General features: G+C 40.3%; 1 protein-coding gene across 2 annotated transcripts in view; it reads right to left on the reverse strand.

The window, feature by feature from the left end:
• The window catches only part of enpp1 (ectonucleotide pyrophosphatase/phosphodiesterase 1), a 29,873-nt gene extending 9,146 nt beyond the window's left edge, over positions 1-20,727 (reverse strand). Inside the window, exons 1-14 of one of the 2 annotated variants that reach the window (XM_056363319.1) lie at positions 20,475-20,727; positions 15,153-15,225; positions 11,224-11,284; positions 9,126-9,223; positions 8,963-9,042; positions 7,335-7,454; positions 6,363-6,472; positions 6,193-6,258; positions 6,006-6,078; positions 5,255-5,363; positions 4,145-4,276; positions 4,005-4,036; positions 3,739-3,866; positions 2,170-2,239 (exon numbers count right to left, since the gene is read on the reverse strand). In XM_056363319.1, the coding sequence (XP_056219294.1) occupies positions 2,170-2,239; positions 3,739-3,866; positions 4,005-4,036; positions 4,145-4,276; positions 5,255-5,363; positions 6,006-6,078; positions 6,193-6,258; positions 6,363-6,472; positions 7,335-7,454; positions 8,963-9,042; positions 9,126-9,223; positions 11,224-11,284; positions 15,153-15,225; positions 20,475-20,609 (1,287 nt within the window). In that variant the 5' untranslated portion in view covers positions 20,610-20,727. The remainder of the gene's footprint in view (positions 1-2,169; positions 2,240-3,738; positions 3,867-4,004; positions 4,037-4,144; positions 4,277-5,254; positions 5,364-6,005; positions 6,079-6,192; positions 6,259-6,362; positions 6,473-7,334; positions 7,455-8,962; positions 9,043-9,125; positions 9,224-11,223; positions 11,285-15,152; positions 15,226-20,474) is intronic. The other variant, XM_056363320.1, reaches the window with a different exon arrangement.
• Positions 20,728-22,311: the final 1,584 nt, after the last annotated feature.

Genomic DNA, 22,311 nt, shown 5'->3' on the forward strand with positions numbered 1-22,311 from the left:
TTTCTTGACTCACAGACATTATTTTTTTTACGCCGGCAACCTTGTCAGTTAATTATACCAAGTCAAAGTCCAGTGTGAACCACATCCATAAACATACACAGACATATTGTAATGACTAACATGAAGGTGGCAGACGGAAACACACAAGCAAACTCAGTCCAAGGCTGAGATTTTGTAGATGTAGACCAACTTAGCACAAGTGTAATTACTGTACTTGGGCAATGTTTTAGAACTAACACAGTATTTAGCTTATTTGAGTAATTTAGATGTTTTGCTGCTATGGTTTCATCAGCAAACACAGATACATTTCCCTCAGACTCAGACATTCATTCCTAAATCTAGAGACACGACCAATCAGCTTATTTTGACATAGATTTTGAAGCTTTCATAACATTTTACTGCTGCTTCCACAATCTTGTAAAGAAACAAAGATAAGATATAATCTTAATGAAATCTATAAACTGAGGATTTGTATAGAAAAATGTGAAGAAAATAAAATCTTTATAAAATAAACAAAATCTTGTAATGAATAAGATCTTGCATAAAAAAAACGTTGTCTCAGTGTTTGGCATGTAGTTTTGCCTGATCTGACCAAAGTATAACTGAATCAAAAATCTTTGTTCTTGAGTAAAATATTTTCTTTTTTTCTCTGCCCTCTGTCTGATAGTGTGTTATTTAAGAAGATGATTTGCTTTAGGGTCACTCTGAAGTTTCAGCTGCATCAACATCCTAAACATTAAAGAGTAAAACTGATTTGAATCCTGGAACTGTGTGGTACAATTCAAATGAAACTAAGTGAATAATAAGTGCTCTTCTTTGTTCCTCAGCTAGCATGAAGCTGACCGTGGGCAAATCCCTAAACCCCACGCGGAGCCTCTGAACGTAGCGGTCGGCAGTGGAGAACTGTTGCTGAACCTGTGAGCTAAGATATATGAATGACTGCAGTGGTGGGGATGTAAAGGAGAAGCCACTAAATGTACTCACAGACCTTCTCTACATGGAAGCATATCAGTGATTTTAACTTTACAAGAATTGAACTTTAACTGAATTTTTCTAATTGGGATTGGGAGAACGATTCCCCTTTTTTTTTTTTTTTCCTTTTTTTGATAGAAAACCTACTGTATGTGCAGCTGCTACAACGTAATCACGCCTTGGGGACTGGCTTACACAACTGGTTCAGAGTTTTCTCCAATATTTGCTTTGTTCTTGTGAAATCCTGGACAGTTCTGCCTCTTCAGCCCGAATTCAAACTGAACAACTCAGAAAAGGAAAATCACAAACAAACCTGTGATGGGGGCGGGGCTGAGTGTGGCAAGTACATTTTGCTTGCCCAAATCAATCACAGGACTCTGGACAGCTGCTTTTCTGATCGGCTGATCAGAAAATGACAGGAGGTAGTTTAGAGTGAGAACTACGACTCAACTTGAGGCTGGAAGGTAACACTTTCTTATTGCTTTTATCAGTTATTAATCAATCAATAAAGATCACAAGACTTTTTAGGTAGCTGATTTATCTGGAAGAGCCTCCAATGGACTGCTCCGCATTTACTGTCCGGAAGCTCATTAACAGCTCATTAACGTTTATAGCTGCAGACTTCTAATAGAGATGGAGAAACCCATGACCCTTTATTAACGACTCACTAACATTTATGACTGCAGACTTAACGACTTGTTCAAACGTTGACGCCTAATCCACCGGGTGCCCACTGCACGGCCAATCAGAGTTTGCAAAATCATTCACAATGTTTTATCAGTTTGACAATTTAGAAGCGAAGGCCGCCAACGACAGAGTGAGCATCCGTCCAATCAGCTGCCTGAAGGGTTAATCACTGTGTAGCCTATTTGAAGTGAAATAAGTCCCACGTAAATGCCTATTGAGCTTTGTCAGACTATAAAATGTTTTTTCTGACAGTTTTTTTTTTCCTGAACAGGATATGGTAAAAAACATTTACTCTGGCCTACAAACACACACATCCTTCCTTTCTCTGACCTGCATGTTGGTGAAGATGTTGAGCCGTGGAATTCCCCTAAACATTTTATCTCGATGGAGGATGGCTTATGATGCTTTTTTGCCGTTTTTTTTAAATTTATTTTTTATTGAAACAGGATATAGTGAAAACGCTTATCATTGCTAACAAACACACACACACACATCCTTCCTTCCTCTGACCTGCATGTTGGTGAAGACATTATCTGAGCCGTGAAATCCACCCGTGCAGTACTTGATCTCCCTTCGGTTACTGAGGAAATAAAAATATTTTAGCTGAGGAATCAAAATAAACATAGAGACAAAAAGATGAATGATGAAAGGTAAAGGAAACACCACTGTGATAGTTATTGACATGTTTTTCTATCTTATTTTGAATTCTTAACGTTCATCCCAAATTGTATTGTCAATTTCAGGGTCAGGACCAGTAACCCGCAGTAAACACGAGTCGTAAGACTGTACAGCTACATTCTGTTGTTGATTGCATCTGTTACTTGATGGGCTAAATCGTTCAGTTTGAAGCAATTTTCCTGCAGTTTGAGAAACACGTTTAGTTGCTTTCTTTGCAAGATCAACAACGCCATCACATCTGTACGCTAAATAAGAAGCTATAGCCAGAAGGCAAGATCAGCTTAGCTTAGCACAAAGATTGTAAGATATGCTAATTACATGCTAACTGTAGCTTCATATTGAGCACACAATGGTATCGATCTTCTCAATGCTCTCAACCAAAAAATGTCAAACTATTCTTTAAATTCAAATCAATTCAATTAAAGAATACAAAACAAACCAGCTATATTGACATACGGTTATTACAAAGCATTACTGGGAAATAGAGGATATGATTAATACAGTAGCCAAAACATGGAGAGCTGCTGAGGTTATTGTCAACTTGCCGTGCAATTACAGAGCTTGTTTTACTTGCTGGTCCCTGCCCAAACATCCTCCATTCGATTATCAAGTATAGTTTTTGTTTTTGGAAATAAGTGAGTAATACAATAACATAGCTTATTATGTTGGCCTATCGGCTTACTGATCCACAGTGTTGTCTTTTGGCTGACTGTTTTCTGGGTGATCAAATAAAAAAACAGCAGATTTCAGGTAAACGCTCAAAAAAAAACCCCAAATCCTGCAAAGTTGAATGGTGGGTCAAATTGGGCCGTGTCGGGGAGTAGCTGAGGGCAGTGACTGTATAGTTGTGACATCACAAAGTTACAGAAGTCCTGATGACTAATTTTATAGCTCAGTCTCTGAATACCGGCTGTGTGTTTTTCCATGGACTGAGCATTTTGAACCTAGAACTGCTTTATCAGAAAAAGCCATGGAAATTTCACTTTATATAATATGGGACCTTTAAGAGGCTTACAACAATACAAATCCCTGACCCTAGTGCATTTAATAAGTTGCCCTCTCTTCCATTCTTGCCACTGCTGTGTTAACACAGAGGTGACATAAAGGAAAATCCCAGTTCATCACAGCTTTGTCCTTATTTTTGAAGTTATGGATTTGATTTCTATCAGGTATCGATTTACCTTTGTTTTCTTTTCCAAATGAGTTTGGCTGAGGCAGGGTTTGTTAAAAAGAAGCGATGTTACTACACTGTTGGATCTCAGCACTTTTTTTGGTAAATTTGATTTCTCAATACCAATAGGAATGATGGCAAAACTACAGAAACACACTGTTTAAACCTGCAGCTGCAATGAACCAGAATTATGGTTTAAAAAAGAAGTAAACTGGTAAACCTTCACTTACAGTGCTGCCTGCCAGCCCAGCTTCATGTAGAGATGTCCTCTCTCTATGCGTTTGTTGCTGGCAAAGTGCATCCTTTTGGGGAGGTTTTCTTTGAGGTACGGCCTCATTGGCTGGTTAGGGGCCCTGCACTTCAGAACAGACACAGAAGAGGAGAATCAACACGCCGCAGAGCGAAGAATGGGGTTGTTTGACGTGAAGCTAAGTAGGCAGATAATTTCTCATTCTTCTTATCAATACAAGAGTCGCATTTCGAATACTTCGCATACCGACAGGTTCTTCACCAGGCCATCGTAGTCGACTGAGGAAAGAAACACAGGACGAGATTAGCTACACTGGTTACAAACAAACTGACGCTGAGTGATGCTGCATCTTGTGGGAGGGCTGGGTGTTAACAACAGGAACTCACAGGAGAAGTAATCCTCTGGGAGGCGAGCGGGTCTGATGCGAGCCGCTGGGCCTTGGATGACAGTGAAGGCGTCAGTCTTTTCCTGGTAGGTGTCCACATACGCTGCCTTTTCACAGGAAGCCTCCTCCATGCCTGTTAAACAAGAAAATATTCATTTGTCCATTGTTTATTTTCATAAAAGGAGAGAATTTGTATTTGAATTTGAAAATGTGATTTTCTTTTTTTAACCCATGACTCTTTGTGAATGATTTTTCATGTCTTTGTCCCATGGTGATGTTGCTTAACTTCTTTCCCTGAAGCGTTATTAAGGTTAATCTTCTTAGAAATGCGCCTGAAGATGTGAGCACTTATGCTGTCATATCCACTTTCCCAACCCTTGAAATTTACAACACATGTAAAGCTAGAGTTGTACAATTATATTTAGTGTAACATTTTTCTTCATTGCCTTGTGTGTGACATGAACTCTGATGAATCCTTCTTTCAGCTGCAGACAAATATCTGGCACAGAACGTCAAAATCTCCTCCTGGAAATGATGATGATGATGTCTTTGATGAGGAGAACTGGGCCACTCCCATTTTCTCCCCTGCCTTGATCTTAAATATAGCAAATTACAAGCCTAAACATCGGGTCTCCAGATGTCCATCGGGTCTACAGAAGCCTCCGCACAAAATGTCCTCTTAACACACAACTGAGTTTTTTTTCCCCACCAATTTACTTCCAGATAACAGAGTCGTTTTTTCATCAGATTGCGCTCTGGCATGGTCCAGCAGTTTCCCCTGCAACAGGTGCAGTGACTCAACCAAGTTAAACATTTGAAGCTGACACTAAGCCTCCAAAGTCCCCTCAGCGGCTCCAAAACGATGCTTGCTTCTTTGATACCACAGAGATTTAGGAAGGAGACACCAAGTTTGTTCGTAAGCCAGTAAACAGCTTTTAATGGAATCCAAAGAAAGGAGAAAAATAATACTCTTTGTATTGCTTAAAAGTCAAAATTTCTTTTTAATTCTACTGTTTAAAGTTGTGTAAACTGTTATCATTGATTATTTGGCTCATTTCTATTGTAAAATCACACTGTAGACTGTATCAGTCCGTGTGTGTGGTTGTCTCACCGTGGTCAGATACGATCATCAGGTTGACACAGTGGTGCAGGTTTCTCTCGGTCAGGCCGTCCATCAGCTTGCCCAGAATCCTGTCCACATTCTCCAAGGCCAAAACAACCTGACACAACACAACAGCAGTTAAAGTTAATGTGTCACTGCGGCAGGAAAACAATGTTCATGAATACTGTACATCTATCATGTCAGAACACCTTGCTTCAGCAAAGAAATAATTAGTAAAATACTGTGAAGTAGAATGGCTTTGTCAGCACTGACGTTGTTAAACAGCCTTTGCTTTAAAATGAAAAAAAAACTGCTATTTATAACAAAAATAATCAAACTGCCACTCAATATCAACTGTAATCATTACATTACAGAGATTAACCATTTGTGTCATATTTTTAAGATCAACTTTCTCAAATTTGAAGATTTCCAACTTTCTTTTCTTTGTCTTGTTTGATAGTAAACTGAATATCTTTGTGTTTCGTTACTGGTGGACAAACTAAAAAAAAAGCAATCTGAAGATGTTACCTCGCAAATTAAAACAGTCCAACCTACTGAAAGTAATCAAAAGAATAGTCATAGTCCATAAGAAGAATTTCACTTTGACATAACAATCCTAACTCAAGAGTCTTGACTAGACCCTCACTTGTTCTGTCTGGTCTGTTGCTCTTTTAGGTAATGAACAATTTGACACTATTAATTTAGCTTATGTATGCTACTAGCTTACAGTTTCAGGTTTACTGTTCAGCCAGTGACTAACCTGCTTGCTTCCTGGTCCGTAACGATGTCCTGCTGAGTCAGGTTCATCCAGGTACAAAGTGTAGAAGTCAGGTCTAAAATCACAGAGGGAACAGTTGAGTGTGATGTTCAGTACTTTTTGATTGTGACTCACAACATGTTCTTTTGAATGATAATACATTATAATTAAAAAAAACAAACTGTAATACCTTTCTCCCTGAGGTAAACCGAGCCATTCAAACACCTTCGACACTCTGTTCTCAAATGAAATGCTCCTGTGAAACAAAAACAAGCACCATGTGAGTTACACCACCGTATTATGCCATAAAAATTCTCGTCATGAATTTAAAAGTATGTAACGTAATGGCATCGTTCTTACTTGTCATACATCATGTAGAAATTAGGGTAGGTGCCATTGATTTTTACGTCTGAGCCCGGCCAGAAAAAGGTTCCTGTTTTCAGTTTGTGACGCATGGCAGTGATCCAGACCTGAGGAGAGGAGAGGAGAGGAGAGGAGAGGAGAGGAGAGGGAAGGAAGGGAAGGGAAAGGAAAGCAAGATTAGGAAAATGAAATGGTAGAAAAGGGAAGGAGGTGTCATCTTTCAGCTCATGATTCATTCAGGCAGACTAAACTGTAGCAGAGTAATAGCTCACTCATTTGCCACAAAGTCTAGTCCATTAGGAGAAAAGTGTGATCCATCACAGCCCAGTCAAGTCTGATGGAAATCTAACTGCTTATTTTTGTGTGAAGTCGATACCTATCAAACCGATCAGATGTGTTTTATTTATGCAGCAGGCATACAAGCATATTTTGGTAGATGCACTTAGTTGTATTGGATGATATGTCATTACGAAGGAATGTCATTTCTGCAGAATAAATCACTCAGCCGGCATCATCTATTTCTCCTTCCCTCATAGACCGCTGCATGGTGTATTTTCAAGAGGAGCAGTCTGTCACCAAGTTGTAGAATGACATTTGAGAGGCCTCCCATTTAGACGGAAACCACAAAGCGTCTAAACAAGCACGACCTCGCAGCCCTCACAAGCTGTCAATTGCAACACAAGCAGAATCCATAATTATATCAAGAAGCTCATTACGGGGAGATATTTCTTACACATGATCAGGGTGTGTTAACTTTTACAAGCTGAAAGTGGCTCCAACTCTCAGATGTGTGGAGAAAATGTTATGAAATGATTGCTCTGAACTGTCCCGCTGTGGCCCTTCTCAACGACGACTACATTCTCCCGACACGATCCAAAGCGTTTTTATTAGGTCTTGATTTTGGGTCTTTACAAGATTAATTCTTGCTCAACAGCAATGACAATGTTGTCGTGGCACAGATTCACTTACTGGCTCTCCTTGGTACCATTTTTCGTTGAATTTCTCATCAGTTTTCAAGCTGAAGAAAGCGTTTCTGGTCACATCGTACATCTTGTTGTCCACAATGCCGTGAGACTCGGGATAAAGACCCTGTAGGAATCAAGAGGTAAAACAAACACACAGTCGAGGTGAGATGCTTTGATACGAGGCTGCGGGGATTTACTGTGATTACCTCCTCTCTTCGATCTTCCTAGCCTAAATATTACTGGTAACCATAGCAGTCTATTTTAATTGCAGGGTCTGTTTTCAACCGACAGAAGGGAAATCCACTTTGTAAGCCCCCACCCTCCCCCCTCCCCCCGTTCTGATGTGGTTCAATTCACAAGCACATGTAAGTGATTAGGCCTCAATGAAAAGACACTGGCTTCACAATCACTTGGAAAAGCCTCCACATGTAAAAGTTCACCAGTGAACCGTCGTCTGATAACGGCAGTGGTGGAGAGAAGTGATTACATTTACACAGTAAAATGCTTTTTTGACGTATTTTTACTTGAATATTGTATTTGTAACTTCACCGTATGTATTTCACAGCTTCGGTTAATAGTTAACTTTTTAGGGTAGTTTGAAAAAAAACAAACATATCATTAGAAAAATATACATTTGCTTCACAGAACTTTGTTTTTCTTCTCTCTCACCTTGTTAAAGCTCTAAAATGTCACTTTTGCACATTAAAATGTCAATGTCATCACTTTTTAGATCTTAGTAATTTCTGACGATATATTTTAACTGGATGAAGGATTTTAGTCATGGGTCGTCTGGATCACAAGTCAGAGAAACAAGCTGAGCAAACTTTAACAGGAACTTGGCTCCCAGGCCCTACAGGACCTGATTTATTTGTTCTGGAGAGGAAGAGACCTCTGATGATACAGCTCCTGGTAAAAACCTCCTGAACAACACTGAAGGAATCCTCGCTGGGAGTAGCTGACTGCAATGATGGCAACAGAGGTGAAGACAACAACTGCCACTGTATGTCATGACGTCACTTACTCCGTATTTTGTTACTGTTTGGTTTTTGAGAGTGTCATCTCACTCAGATTTATTTTGTGGTTCTTTGGAGGGAGCCAAAGCTCAAGATTAAAAACAAAGCAGGACTAATTTCAGAGTGTTTAGCAGCAGCTCCATGAAAGATTTTCCTTCTTAACTTTTCAGATGGCTTCTACAGAGAAAAAAAAATCATCCAATATTTCATAAAAAAGAGATTAGATTTGAGTCAGAAAATGAATACAAACTTGTCAAACAGAACTTTGTTTTATCGTCTCACATTTATCTCGTGACCCTCTGAGGGGGCCCGAGCCCCAACATGGGAATCAATGGACAAATCTACTCAACTGTATCTAAAGAAGTTCAAATTAGCTCCAACTCAACCAACTCCAACAGTACATGTCATTCTATATATAAATGTAATATATAATGTATATCAGACGTGGGGGCCACTTTTCTACAGAATGAGTGCTTTGACTTGTGTATTTTTACATTGTGGTATTGGTACTATTACAATGAGTTGCTCTTCCACCACTAGCAAAACAAGTCAGACAGTCTGGCCATTCGTATCCTATAAATCAACTTCTGGCTCTGTCAACAGACCAGAAGAAACTTACAGTCACAATGCTGTAGTGGTTTGGGAAGGTCTTTGTGGGATAAACAGGCCTCATGTATGGTGTTGTTGTTCCAGCATCTCCTGCAACACAGTAACCATCAGTCACACCAGGATGCTTTGTAAAACCGTTAAGAGCTGCGGAGTCAACGGCGCCGGCGACTTACGTAGCTTGTTGATGATAGGAATGTGGCTGCCGTGATCTCTCAGATACTCTGCTCTGAAGCCGTCCAAGGACACCAGGATGAGAGGGGACCTGGAGAAACTGGGCAGGAAGACAGAGAGGAAGTGTGATGCTTTGAGCAGGACAGCGAGGTGTGTCTGTGAGCGGAGGATTACTCAGCAGGAGACACCGCTATCTCTGGCACCAGCAGCATGGAGGTCATTTTGTACAGCAGGTCTGTGCGTAAGAGAATACAAAGCAGCTCTTTGTCTGAGCCTGAAAGAGGAGAAATGAAATCAAAAACAGAGACCACACAGACGCACAGAGGAGGAGAAGAGGAAGAGAAATGTGACTCTGCTGATGACGAATCAAAGACTCAGACAGTTCTGGCAGCATCAGCAGATTTCCTTGTTACCTGAAGTGAAACATAAGCCCAGTCCTTTCAGTGGAAGTATTAAACTAATCATATTTGTTCCACCACCCTCTTCATGCAAGAGCTACAGGCTTGCAACACTACCATTAGTTTATACAGTTATTTATACGGTATCATAGCAACATATCGTAGGGATCAGACCTCAGTATTTTCTGAGTACTGATCAAATTGTATCCAAAGCTGACACTGAGCGCTCGGTCATATTCTAACACTTTGATCAGATCACATATACTGTTAGTTCAGATATTTCCTAAACTAAACCACATAGCGTAACTCGTCTTTAACTTTAGACTATATATATATTGCTTTTTTAATACAGAAGTACACTGAGCAGTCAGGCATATTGTCCTGAATGAAAGCTTTCCCCAAACTAAGAAAGTAGAGATAAGAAAGTTTTGCCATGGTATCAGTGCCGCTACGTAAAACTGTCAAACAACACCCGGCTCTAAAGAACCAACAGGTAAAGTAGATTGTTTTTGGTCATTTGAGGGCAGCAGAACAAGCTGTAAAACACTAACACTCATATGTTAAAACCTTAGTTGTTATGGCTGATGCGTTAGCAAACAGTTGCCTATTCACACTTTCAGCAGACACAAACTAACATTAGCATTCTTGCTTCAGGCCGACATTCACTCTCTTCAAACTCTGTATTGGGGTTTAACCAACTTCTGAGCAGCTAAATGCTCCACCATGTTCAGCAGCTGGTTGCTATGCTGCCATGTGCAGCTTTAATGAAGTCGAATAACTGAATTCAACTGAATTAACAGTAAAGGCTTTCATCAGGAAATTGAAAGGGCAATCCCATTTTCCATTTGTTTTTACTTTTACTAGCTTTCCTTTTTGTGTTTTCATTTACAATTAATGTGACACTTTGGTCTTTGCAAGATAATCTGTATATTTAAGAATTTAACATTTAAAAAAACTTTTGCAATCACCATTTTTCCAGAAAAGCGGCTTCTTTGCACGTAGAGACCAAACCACAATTTTAAATTAAAGTGTGGTTTTCCAACAGAAACAATACCCAAAAGAATGAATGACTTTTTATATACCAAAATACAGACAACATTCATTTCTCTAAATACATTTTCAAAACAAAAATAGCTTCATTTGGAGCCACAGGTTTTCTTTTCCATAGACTAATAAGTGTGTCTGGGGTTACTCCCCTACCAAAGCAGAAACACACACACGCACATGTGACCACACACACACACACACACACAACACTCACCCACACGTGCCTGATTACTCAGAGTTATTAGCCCATTTTCCATAGAGACAGTTACTTATGTTCCACAAACCAACAACGTTGTAAAAACACAAGACTCATCTGTTTGGGTTGTTTTTACATTTCTAAAAAAAACCTAAGATGAAGAAACTCAACTGCCAGACTGTGACAAAAAAAAAAAAGTCTGTATTTTTCTCTGTAGTCACAGTTTTATTTCTACTAAGAACTGCCTACTGGCAACAATGTCCCAACTCAGGATAACTGTGGGCGACACAGTTGAATAGCTTCATTCTGAGGGCTGAAACATGCTGAATGTTATCACACAAAGAGGAGGACGGGAGCTGATGTAATCCAAACTAAGCCGATTGAGATTTGAGCTATTATTTTCTTTTAAAACCACATTGAAGTTCACATTACAACAGTGAAACAAGAGTATTGCATTACCCATGCGGACACTGTGGCTGTTGTGTTTCCTCAGCCAGTTCCTCCAGCCAGTTCTTCCCCTCTGCAGGAAAACAGGAGTGTTGTCAGTGAAAAAAGGTACATTAATAATACGATTCTCAGAGATGATATGACTTTTAGACACAATAATGACGTCAGCAAACACCAAAAATCAAAGGAACCAGCATTATTTTGGAGCATAAAGTGTTAGAAATGCGCTTAGAAACACTTCAGGTGAAAGCGGTGGCGTGTAGTGATGAACCAGTTAAAAATTATCACGGGAATCTGCAGCTCCCCTCGGCTTTGTTGGAGCTTTGCAGTCAGTTTCAGCTCATTGTTTAGCTGTCATCCCAGAACACACCTGCTCTCGTGGTTTTGTATTTGCCCGCAAGACGGCAGCTGTTTCACGGGAAAAAGCCCAAAAGTCACACACAGTGTACACGACCTACTCAGCACCAAACAGCAGACAGACGCTGCTTCATCAGGACTGTGTGTGTGTGGTTGGATAAGGTTTCAATTCTGGCAACATAACCAGGCAACTCCACAGCTGTGACACACGTTTTGATTTAAATATTGCTCTGCTTTCATTGAGAGTGCGTGCAAAAAAACAAAATATATATGACATCGCCTTTTATCAAACAGAGAAAAATCAAGGACCACCTAACACTGGTCTACCTGTGGCAGAAAATCACATGTTGGGACCCCAAGGTAAAAAGGTTGTCAGGGCATTTACTGTCAAAATAAATGGGATTGTTAAGTGACCTGACTGCCATAAAACAGGATGTGAAAGTGCAGAAATGTGCAGCAAGGCGTCATCCACATATTCACAGGATGACAAAAGACAGAAGGAGGCTGAAAGTTTCTGGTGTTTCCTGGCCAGTGAGCACAACTCTGTGAACCTCATGTCATGGGTATTTTGCATAAAGGCACAAATGGATAACAGCACAGAAAGATTCCATGAACAAATAAAAAAACACTCAACCATCAAATTCTTACACCAGATTTTGTGCTGGACAGCATGTGTCCACACACAATAGAAAACATCTGGAGTTTGTTCTCATGGAAACAAAGAAGAGAAAAAAACAAAGGGTTTTTCTCAAAGAGGTTCTATCATTTAACTTGTGACCACCTCATATTTACATGTTAAGGCCATACATGGACTCTAAACAAGGAACATCACTCCCCCAGACTCATTTCATTTGCTAAATCTGAGACAATGAAAGTGAAATAAAGAGGACAACAGTATCCCACACAACATGTGCAGATTTTTAAAACCTTAATTGAGGTTTTGGTCAAATGGGGTCAATGCAATAAACTAACATTTGTTACAGTGAACAGCAAAACAGTTGCACTATTCACACATACTGCAGACACAGAGGATTGCTTTTCTAACTGGCAGATCTCAGTCCACCACCTCCTGAGGAAAAATATCTATTTATAATAATATTTAGCAGCTAAATGCTCCACTTTGTTCACAAGCTTCACCAATTTTGGCGCACTGACGCATAATCTTGCTGGCCGTCAGCCAACACTGACGAATAACAGCCAGAATCAGCCCATATGTGGAAGCAGCGTTCGACAATCGTGGTGTGTGCGTGGGTCAGACTGCCTGACATATAGGTGTATGTTGGGCCAAAAGAAACACAGATATGTGGCCAGAATAATTTTGCTATCTGGGTTGGTGCTGGGTAAATAGTGTACAGTAGGTTCATCTGAGCTTTTCCACTGAAACCCGCCGCCGCCTGCTGCTGCTGGAAATGACGGTGATGAGAGCGGAGAGAGTGAAATGAAACAGTAAAGCTGCAGGGCTGAAAGAACAAAATTAGTTAAAAGACACTATAACACCTTGTAGAGCTGAAGATTGCACAGTCGGGTGATAACTCTCTGTAGGTTCATCACTACCACTGACCACACTCCATATTGTCTATTGCTGCTCTTGGAGGATTTTGAGCAAACTTCGTCTTGCGCAAGGACTTTCCCACGGACAAGGTAACTCCGAACACGAAGTTTTGGGCCACCTCTTTCGCCTTTCAAGCTACTGCCGTCCCAACACATCTGTCAAGTCTGCTGCCGGCTGGACACATGACAGAGGGAGTCTTAGCATGTTGGTGAGAAAGCCCCTCCTCACTGCCTCTCGAGGCCAGGCAGCTGCGGTTTGGACCGAACACGGGGATGCTCCGTCTCAGGAGACAAGTTGCTGTGGTCTGTAATCCACGGGAAAACCCGCTCTCAGCATTTTACTCTACACGCTGTCAGCCTCTAGGAAGAAGTCGAGCCCTTGGGTTATTTTTATTTCTTTTTATCTGTTTCCAAAGACCTCACCAACAAAGCAGCATTATGAAAGATGTAGAAGTTCTGCCAGAGCTGCATAGATGTGAATAATGCCAAGACTGGGTGAGTGAAAAACTCAAAATTTATTCTTCCCATATGGCTTTCATGTTAGCTGGGGAGGGAATATAAGTTAAAGGGGAAATGCCACAGCAGAGAGAGAGAGAGAGCGAGAGAGAGAGAGCACCCCACCCAGGCTGAGGACAGCTGCCCACACTCACCACGGCTGCCACCGAAATGGAAGAGGGGTGTTTTGGCATGGCGGTTTGCAACAAAGCGCACACTGACGCCACTGCCCACGTCTAACCAGAGGGAATCTATAGCTGCATGAAATATGCCAACCCCGGGTGAACATTCCTGTCTCGCTCGAATGTGTGTTTATGACATGTTCTGCAAGCGTGGGCAAAGAAAAGGACGTATCGCACCACCCTGAGAGAAACATATCCTCTGAACAAATCGTATGCAGTCTCAGAAATTAACATACACCTCTCTGTCTCACTTTCACTCTCACTTCTTTCTCTAGAAGCTGCTCGGTAACTTGAGTCTCCTTCACCGCTACTCTGAACGCTCCCACTTTAGAGTTTCTGAAGAGGCTGCAATGGGACGTTAGCAGGCTCTACATTAGCTACTCGTAGACTTCCTGGGAGTCCAAACAGCAGGTTTTGTAGCCACACAGTAGCAGTTTGCAGGCGTGTTTGTTCCTCGGCCCACTGGCGATGTGCAGTGTGTATTTTCACCAGCCTTTACTGAATAAGTGCTTTAAAATGTAATCTGAGATGGTTATTTCTGTCCGTCCCTCGCTGCTGCAGCCAAGGTATCTTGATTCTCTGTCAACAGTATGTTCAGGAGTGAAATCAATGCCTCACGAAAACTAAAATCAGAGAAACAGTAAGTGGTGTCTTTTACATTTATACAGTACGTTGAGCGAAACGATGTGCAGCTGGCTATTTTGACATCTGTGTACGGACTGTTGCATCACAATTTCTCTTTCCTTCACATATCATATACAGGCACTACACAGATTTTTCAACTTAAACCTAAAAACTTTTTCTTCCTGGAACTGAATATAATATATTGAATATAGAGCTGAGGGAAAATTTAAAATACTACTTTACAGATTTTAGAATATGGACATAATACTCAAGTTGACATGTATTGGGGGGTATTTTATGCTTTAAAAGGTACCCTGTGGACAGTAGTAGCGCAATAATGGAGCAGTGTTTTTAAGAGTGGGTCACCAAGTATCTTGAGCATGTCAACAAGGACGCATATGCAAGCCGGTGACAGATGATGCACAGTCCTGCTGATAGTTTCACACTGTCCCACAGAGCAGCTGACAGACAAACAGCGATGTAAACATGACTCTGTTTGTACCTTTAATTAGTTAGTTAATAGTAGAGAGGTGACATGAAACAAGAGGGTGGAGAAAGGCCTCCAGCCGGGCCTGTCTGGATTACATGGTCAGCGTCTACATCCCCAGAACAGCGGGACGCTTTAATACTGTTGTCAAGGTGTCAAAACATGCAGAAACACACTGTGTAGTTAAATTAAGACAGAAAGAAATAATGAACTGTATCTATGTAGGTTCAATAACAGATGCCCACCTGTCCCATCACTGCGGTTTCTCACAGATAACACCACAGCCAGGATGACCCCCAGCAGGCACAGCGGCAGAACCTAAAGTCCAGAGACCAAATGTCAGGATATGTTTGTTTTTTCGTAAAAAGTTACTGAACATAAATCACACACAACAAACACGACTTAAGATGTTGAGACTAATGCTCCAAATGACGACCGAAAGTGAACAGAAAAGAATGAAATCTCAACATGTTGATATAGTGGGGAAAATGTCTTTTAATTTGAAGCTTAATTTACTGGCTCTCCAGACATATTTCAGTGTCAGCTACACGCCTTTGTGACCATAATATAAACTTACTGCTACAGACTTCTGGCTCCTTGAGAGAAGACGTAAATCAGGACATTCGGCAGAACTATAAGTTTCTTTAATCATACAAACAGAATGCGTGCTGCAACTACACAGAGAAAGACTCTTTTTCTTCCATGCTAGCAGCTTTGGCTCTATGGGTGGTAATGTTGGTTGGTAGGTCCAGACTGAACATCCGTGCTCCCCAGAGGTTAAATCCGAATAACTTTGATGATCCCCTGTCTTTTCCCCTGGCAACACCATGAGGTTGATAAGATTGTTTTTTTAGCGAAGTGTCTTGACAACTATTGGATGGACTGCCGTGAAATTTGGTAAAGATATCACTGGTGCCAACAGCAGCAGGTCAATGTTTTCACTAATCTACTAACGTATTTCAACAGTTACTGGATGGATTGAATCAAAATGCTGAACAGACATTCATGATCCTGAGAGAATGAACTGTAATGATTTCGGTGATCCCTGACTGCCACCACGAGGTTGGCACTTTGCCATGAAAGACATTCATGTTCCCCTCAGGATGAATTGCAGTAACTCATAATTTTTCTTTAATACTTTGGTTTATGACCAAAATACCTGAAAAACTAATGACAGCCCCATCAGCATTCAGCTCAAAGCACTGCTGTGCCTAAGTTAAAGCCTCACAGAGCTACTACCCTGGCTGAACACTCTCAGTCTTGTCATTTTGTTTATTCATCCAGCCTTTGATCTACTCATTCATTCTTATTTTTTTTGGTGAGACTTTAATCTTTATTGAAGATAGGATCAAGGTCTTGCAGTGCTGAGCAACGGGGGCCTGTTATTCATACTTTAAACCTGACTCTAATCATTTCCACCTTCCCTCATATACCATCACCAACTGTCCAAATGTTGATCTTGGCCCTCTGAAATTGAAAAGTAAAGCGAGGAGGGAGGCCTAGTTTCTCATTTATCTGCTGCTCCTATCTATGATATCATATCGAATGATGAGGGTGAAGGGTTTGTAATTAGACGGGCGTTTTCAAGGAAATCTGAATAGGGCTGGACGATGTGGCCAAAAATGTCATCACAATAAAAATGTTTATATAAGTCGATATCCATAATTATCAGGATAAATGTCAAATCATTGCTTCTTTCAAGTTTAAAGGCAGATTTTGTTGAAAAAACTGACTGTGGTTATAAACTTTTTTTGTTAAGAACATGACAAACTCTGGCCAGAACATGTTGCAAATCTGAGGTAGGACATTCACAAAAATTATAATGATAAAATCTAATCTAAGTAATCTAAAATCTAACTTGAGCAATGCATATCTCCATTCCTACGACGTGATTGGCTGTTTGTGATTTCATTTCTGTGCATGCTATCCAAGCATGGAAATGAATCACATCGAACATTTATTGACCACTTACCGAGGGAAATTATATCGGGATAATTCTCGTTATCGTTTTTTATCATCCAGCCTTAAATCTAAATCAGTGTATTCAGAGATGAGTAGTCTAATCATGGCTGCTTATTTTGAAGCCCCCACTACACCCGCACCAGGCCTGCAGTGGTTATCATGGCTGTTTAATTATAATGGCGTTTGAGAGCTGGTTTGAAACCTTGATTTAAAGTGTGCTCCCTGTTTTAAACATTCGGTAGTCCTCAAAAATTCAGTGGTTTACAAAGGTTTTGGCTTGTAACACCTCACCTTTGTCACAGTTTATATAAGATAGATTCTATTTATCCTTTAAACCATATTGTGACGCCTCATCTGGTGACCACTTGTCACCAGACTCACCACATGACACTGAGATTCACCACTGAAAGCAATTATTTAAGAGCGAGCCTAAAAAAATAAAAAAATAAAAGCATTAACTTGCTCTGCATTGTTTTCTTCTTTGTTTTTAGCCTCCTGCTTTTGGGAGAACCCCGTTTCCTCACACAGGTCATAAGATATTAATCTTATCCAACTGTTAGCAAGTCACAGGAACCACTAAAGTTTCATCTTATTTATCTTTTCTGTCGTTATCTTATCTTCCTGCCAGTAATGAAATACAGCAGTTTTCAAAAAAGTGGGAAAATACTTTTTTTTTTTAATGATTTGAATGAATTCTATTTGACAGATTTATAATAAATCTGAATAATAAACATAAATCTAACAAAAACTTATTTAGAGGAAGCTTTTTAACATCCTAAGACCCGAACTCTTGCATGGCGTGCATTTTTAATTTCTCTTTGATCTTTATTCTGATTGGGACCTGAGAAAAATTATGTCCACATATGAGGACATTAGTTTTAAATTTCGATTACTGAGTGGCAGTATAATATCCTCATATGTGGTCACCAGGCCCTTGCTGAGAAAAAGTTAGTGTTGTGGTCTAGAGAACCCAAAATGTGAGGTCCACATATGTGGACGCCAGGTCCTAGGAGGTTAAACATGTTGATATACACAGGGGGAAAATGAAGACGTGGGTGTTTTGAGACAAATAAGATGCTCTGACTCAGCAGTAGTTTAGATAATTTCCATGCTGTAGTCAATCATGCCCTCTAATTATTCCCTACTAGAAAGCTGTAGCACTGTGCAGTTAAGTTTCAAAAGCACTGGGAAATGTGGGCATCATCCGCCATAAGTCATCCATTTAGTGTGATTCACATACGCAACACTTGGAATTCCTAGACGGGTATGAAAATATGCTGCTGTGTGTGCACGGCCTCCGCGTATGTGCACTTATTTTCTCCAGCTATAGGTGAAGAGAGAGAGAGAGAGAGGGAGGGAGAGAGACCTGGCTTCTTGGGAAAAGCCTTTAGACGTGGTCTTTGTGGGCTGTGAAAGTAAACAGTCTGTCTGGTGGAAACCTACTCGTCTGACTCCGAAAACACACTCTATTACTATTGTCTACATAGTAAAGATCTGATTAGACCGCTGGGAGTCAGACCGGGCAGCACAAGCTGAGGACACGAGCATAAAAATGTCTTCTTACAGTGACTAATAATATGAAAAATGTGAGTTAAAAATAAACCCTGCTTTTCGTCTTTAGAGAACACAGCGGTATTACAAATACCAATATTACAACTACTAGGAAATGTATGGTGGCTGCTACATGACAGGACAGAGCAGATCGTCGTCTAGACTTTGCCACATGTGCATCTAATCAGTGCCAAGCAGACAGCAGCTGAAAATGCGAAGTCCTGCGGTTTTAACTGGCGTTTGCAAGTAAATAGTTTAAAAAGGTGTGTATACTGCGAGATGATTTTGCCATCTGCACAATTTACATTTCAGTGATGAGGCAGATTCCACAAACTCTTAACTCATAACTTGCCATTTGACTTAAATACAATTAGTTTTACGGTAACAAACTTTTTTTTTCTGACAAATCCCTGGCCAAAGCTACATAAAAGCATTATTTCAAACATATAATCAAATTTTTCCTTGCAATTCTTTCAATTATGGTTTTTGTCAGCTTTTTGTAAATCCCCAAATGTATCGCAGATTTAGCTGCCATCCGTCCATGTGTGGTTGTTCTCAAACACTAAGAACTGTGAACAATAAAAAGCTGCGGTTCTTTTCTGAGACTTGCTCTCCGTGACAACAATACAATTTTTCGGGATACAAAGGGGCTAATAATTCAAATGTCCAAATACAATCTCATCCCGGTCATAAAATAGCTAGAAGTAGTAAATCAAAAGATAACTGGGCTTGTTTTTTGGCCTTAAAGTGGCACAAAATACTGACGTTCAGCAAATTTCAGTCCATAAGCAGCTGTATTTACCTCAAAAACCCCTCTAACTACAAGATAAACAAGAGAAGTCTCAGAAAAGAGGATAAGCCTGCTATATGATATGCCCTCAACTCCACAAATAACCTCACACTGCTCTTCTTATGTATCATGCGAACTGATTCTCTGACCACAGGAATGTGCTGTGGCTAAAGATGTCAAATCAAAACAGTTGAATGACAGAAAATTTTTCTGAAACTATTATTCAAGCAAAAAGTGACAAACATTTCATGGTTCTAGGTTCTCAAATGTCACAATTCATTGCTTCTCGTGCTTGTTCATTAGAGCAAATTGAATATTTTGAGGTTTTGGTCACACAAAACAAGCTATTTGAAGATGGGTTAATGCAATCACCATATTTCATTGTAGTCTTACAGGTCAAGTCTGTGCTTTATATCAACAACTGTAGATCATCTCCACCTGTAGGTGACACTTCTGGCCTCTGTGACTTTGCAGTGGAGTGAAAACATGTAGTTTCCACTCTCACACCGTTGGTCTCGGCTGTGTGTCAGCTGTGGACTCATGGCACTGAGAGTAAACAGTGTAGAAAAGCAGACGGTGGTTTTTAATTTTGGAGATTATGATAAAGTCAGATACTATCACATGGGCTGCAAGTCACGATTATGGCCCTTTTTGATTAATCTGCTGATTATCCTCAAGATTAGCTACCTAATGAATTGTTTAGGCTGTGAAACATTTTTAAATGTCTTGTTTTGTTTGGCCAAAAGTCCAGAAATGAAAGAAATGTACTTTCCAGTCCGAAAGAAAGTGATCTCATCGAAGAAGCTGGAACCAGAGAATGTTTGGACTTTTTTCACTGTTTTTGTTTGAAAAATAACTGAATCTATAAACTCACATCAGAATAGTTGCAGTTTATCTTTCTGTTGTTCAACTAACACAGTGTGAACACATTTCAAGTTCATAAGGTCCATCAGGAACATTATAGAGCCTTATAAAGATGCATAAGATAGAAATGATAATTAGGTGATTAATGAAGTCCACTGAGTACCACAGGTCAACTACTGTGAAGAATTATACAAAGATATTTTAGTTTGGATTGTGTGGTCAACAGAACAGCAAGACCCCTTCAGTTTCACTTAAAATGGGATAAAGGCACGTTGACACATAAATCAGCTGTATTGTAAAAGTGTGGAGGTAAATAACACCATGTGTCCTTGTACTGGTGAGTCACAGAGGAGTTAGGTGGTCAGATACAGGGAAAAGGTAAGTGTTACTGCTTTCATACCACAGCAATGATTTTACACCGGTTGCTCCTCTTCTTCGCCCGTCCAGTGTTTCTCCTTTGACCCTCCAGCTCTGGTGTCCCAAATAAAGTCGCTGCCTGTTCATTAGACCGCTCCTCTCCTTTGCTTACTTCCATGCTGCTGGACGCAAAATTACTCCAGCCAGTGTTTTCACCGGCAGGGACTGAGTGAAAGACGGAGCTCCACCGGTGAGGAATAAATGCTGTGAGCTGGGATATGACCCTCTGCTGAAGACTAGCACCGCCTCGTTTCTCTCGACGTCCACAAGTTTGTAGAGCAGCAGCATGAGGTTGATCAGAGAGAGAGAGAGAGAGAGAGAGAGAGAGAGAGAGAGAGAGAGAGAGAGAGAGAGAGAGAGAGAGAGAGAGAGAGAGAGAGAGAGAGAGAGAGAGAGAGAGAGAGAGAGAGAGAGAGAGAGAGAGAGAGAGAGAGAGAGAAGGAGGCGGCGGACCTCAATACTTTGGCTCAAGAGTCATTTTCCAGGAAATTCTGTTAATCAGTAAATCTGACGTTTGCAGCCACTTTAGAAACGAGAGTGTGATTTTAAATTAAAAACACAAAAACTCACCCTGGATATTTGTCTTTAAACGTGTCTCAAAAGTCATGTCTCGGGCTCAACTCTCAGCTTTAAGACAAGGACAAACTAACAATCAAACCAGCTGTTGAGGAACTGAAATCTTTTTAGTGTAAGGTGACTGCGCGCTGCCGCCATCTTGTGGTCAGACTGCAGTATTGAAGAATTTTTTAAAAACTTTTGTGCAGAATTTATGTAGTTTACGTGTGTTAAATACGTGCGTTTTTATTTTATAACCTCCAGTTACATGTCCGTGTCAGGCTTTATGAAGTGTTGCCCATTTATCCAAAAATTGGTGCAATATTGACGGTTGTGTTTCTGATAGTTTCAGTTAATCATGCTGCTTGTTTGTTTGCCAGTGACTGACTCACCGGTCGTCCTGTTATTCACCATCCAATCAGCAGCAAAGTAGAATTATTCAATGTATTAATGCAATAATTTGTAAGTAACATTTTACAGTTGTGGTTGAAATTTGTATAAACCACACATTGTTGGGAAGTTAAATCCATAACAATGCATCATGTTTTATAAACTCATGTTGTACAGTATGCATATAACTGTAACTATAACTGTTAAATAAATTTATTGGAGGAGAAACTTTAATAATCTGAATAATAGTTGAAATTTAAACTGGCATGAAATGACCATATTCAAGCGTAAGTACAGAGCTTGAGTACATGGACTTTGTTAAATTTAACCACTGACAACAGATGTTTGCATTCATGATTCTCAAATCCGCACATATATGCATAATATGCAAAATGAACTGAATCAGAATGCATTACGTGCAGCTCATTTCATTACAAATCAATTCACACGGACTGTTACTAAACCAGTCACAAGATGGGGATGTTGCAACACTTTTACGGTGACGGTGAAACATCCTCCCTGCAGTGGAGATGTTTTCATGTTACTTAAAGAAGTGTTATTAATACAACATATTGCTGCCTCTCGTCCCTGACAGCTTTAACACAGCCATATTTCAGCTCTGTGAGGTCCAGGTTTCCTTCACATTCAGTGCTCTCTCCCACAGTGCGATAATGAAGATCGCATGTGGCTGGAACCCCTGACCTTTGACCTCCGCCTTGCACTCATAAACAGCCCAGGGTGAACTGTTCTGACTGCTTGTTTAACTTTGTCTCAAATGCATGTGTGTGTGTTTCTGTGTATGTATGTGTGTGTGTGTGTGTGTGTGTGTGTGTGTGTGTGTGTGTGTGTGTGTGTGTGTGTTTCTGTGTACATAT

This window comes from Seriola aureovittata, chromosome 19 (assembly GCF_021018895.1).
Source record: "Seriola aureovittata isolate HTS-2021-v1 ecotype China chromosome 19, ASM2101889v1, whole genome shotgun sequence".
Lineage (NCBI taxonomy): Eukaryota > Metazoa > Chordata > Actinopteri > Carangiformes > Carangidae > Seriola > Seriola aureovittata.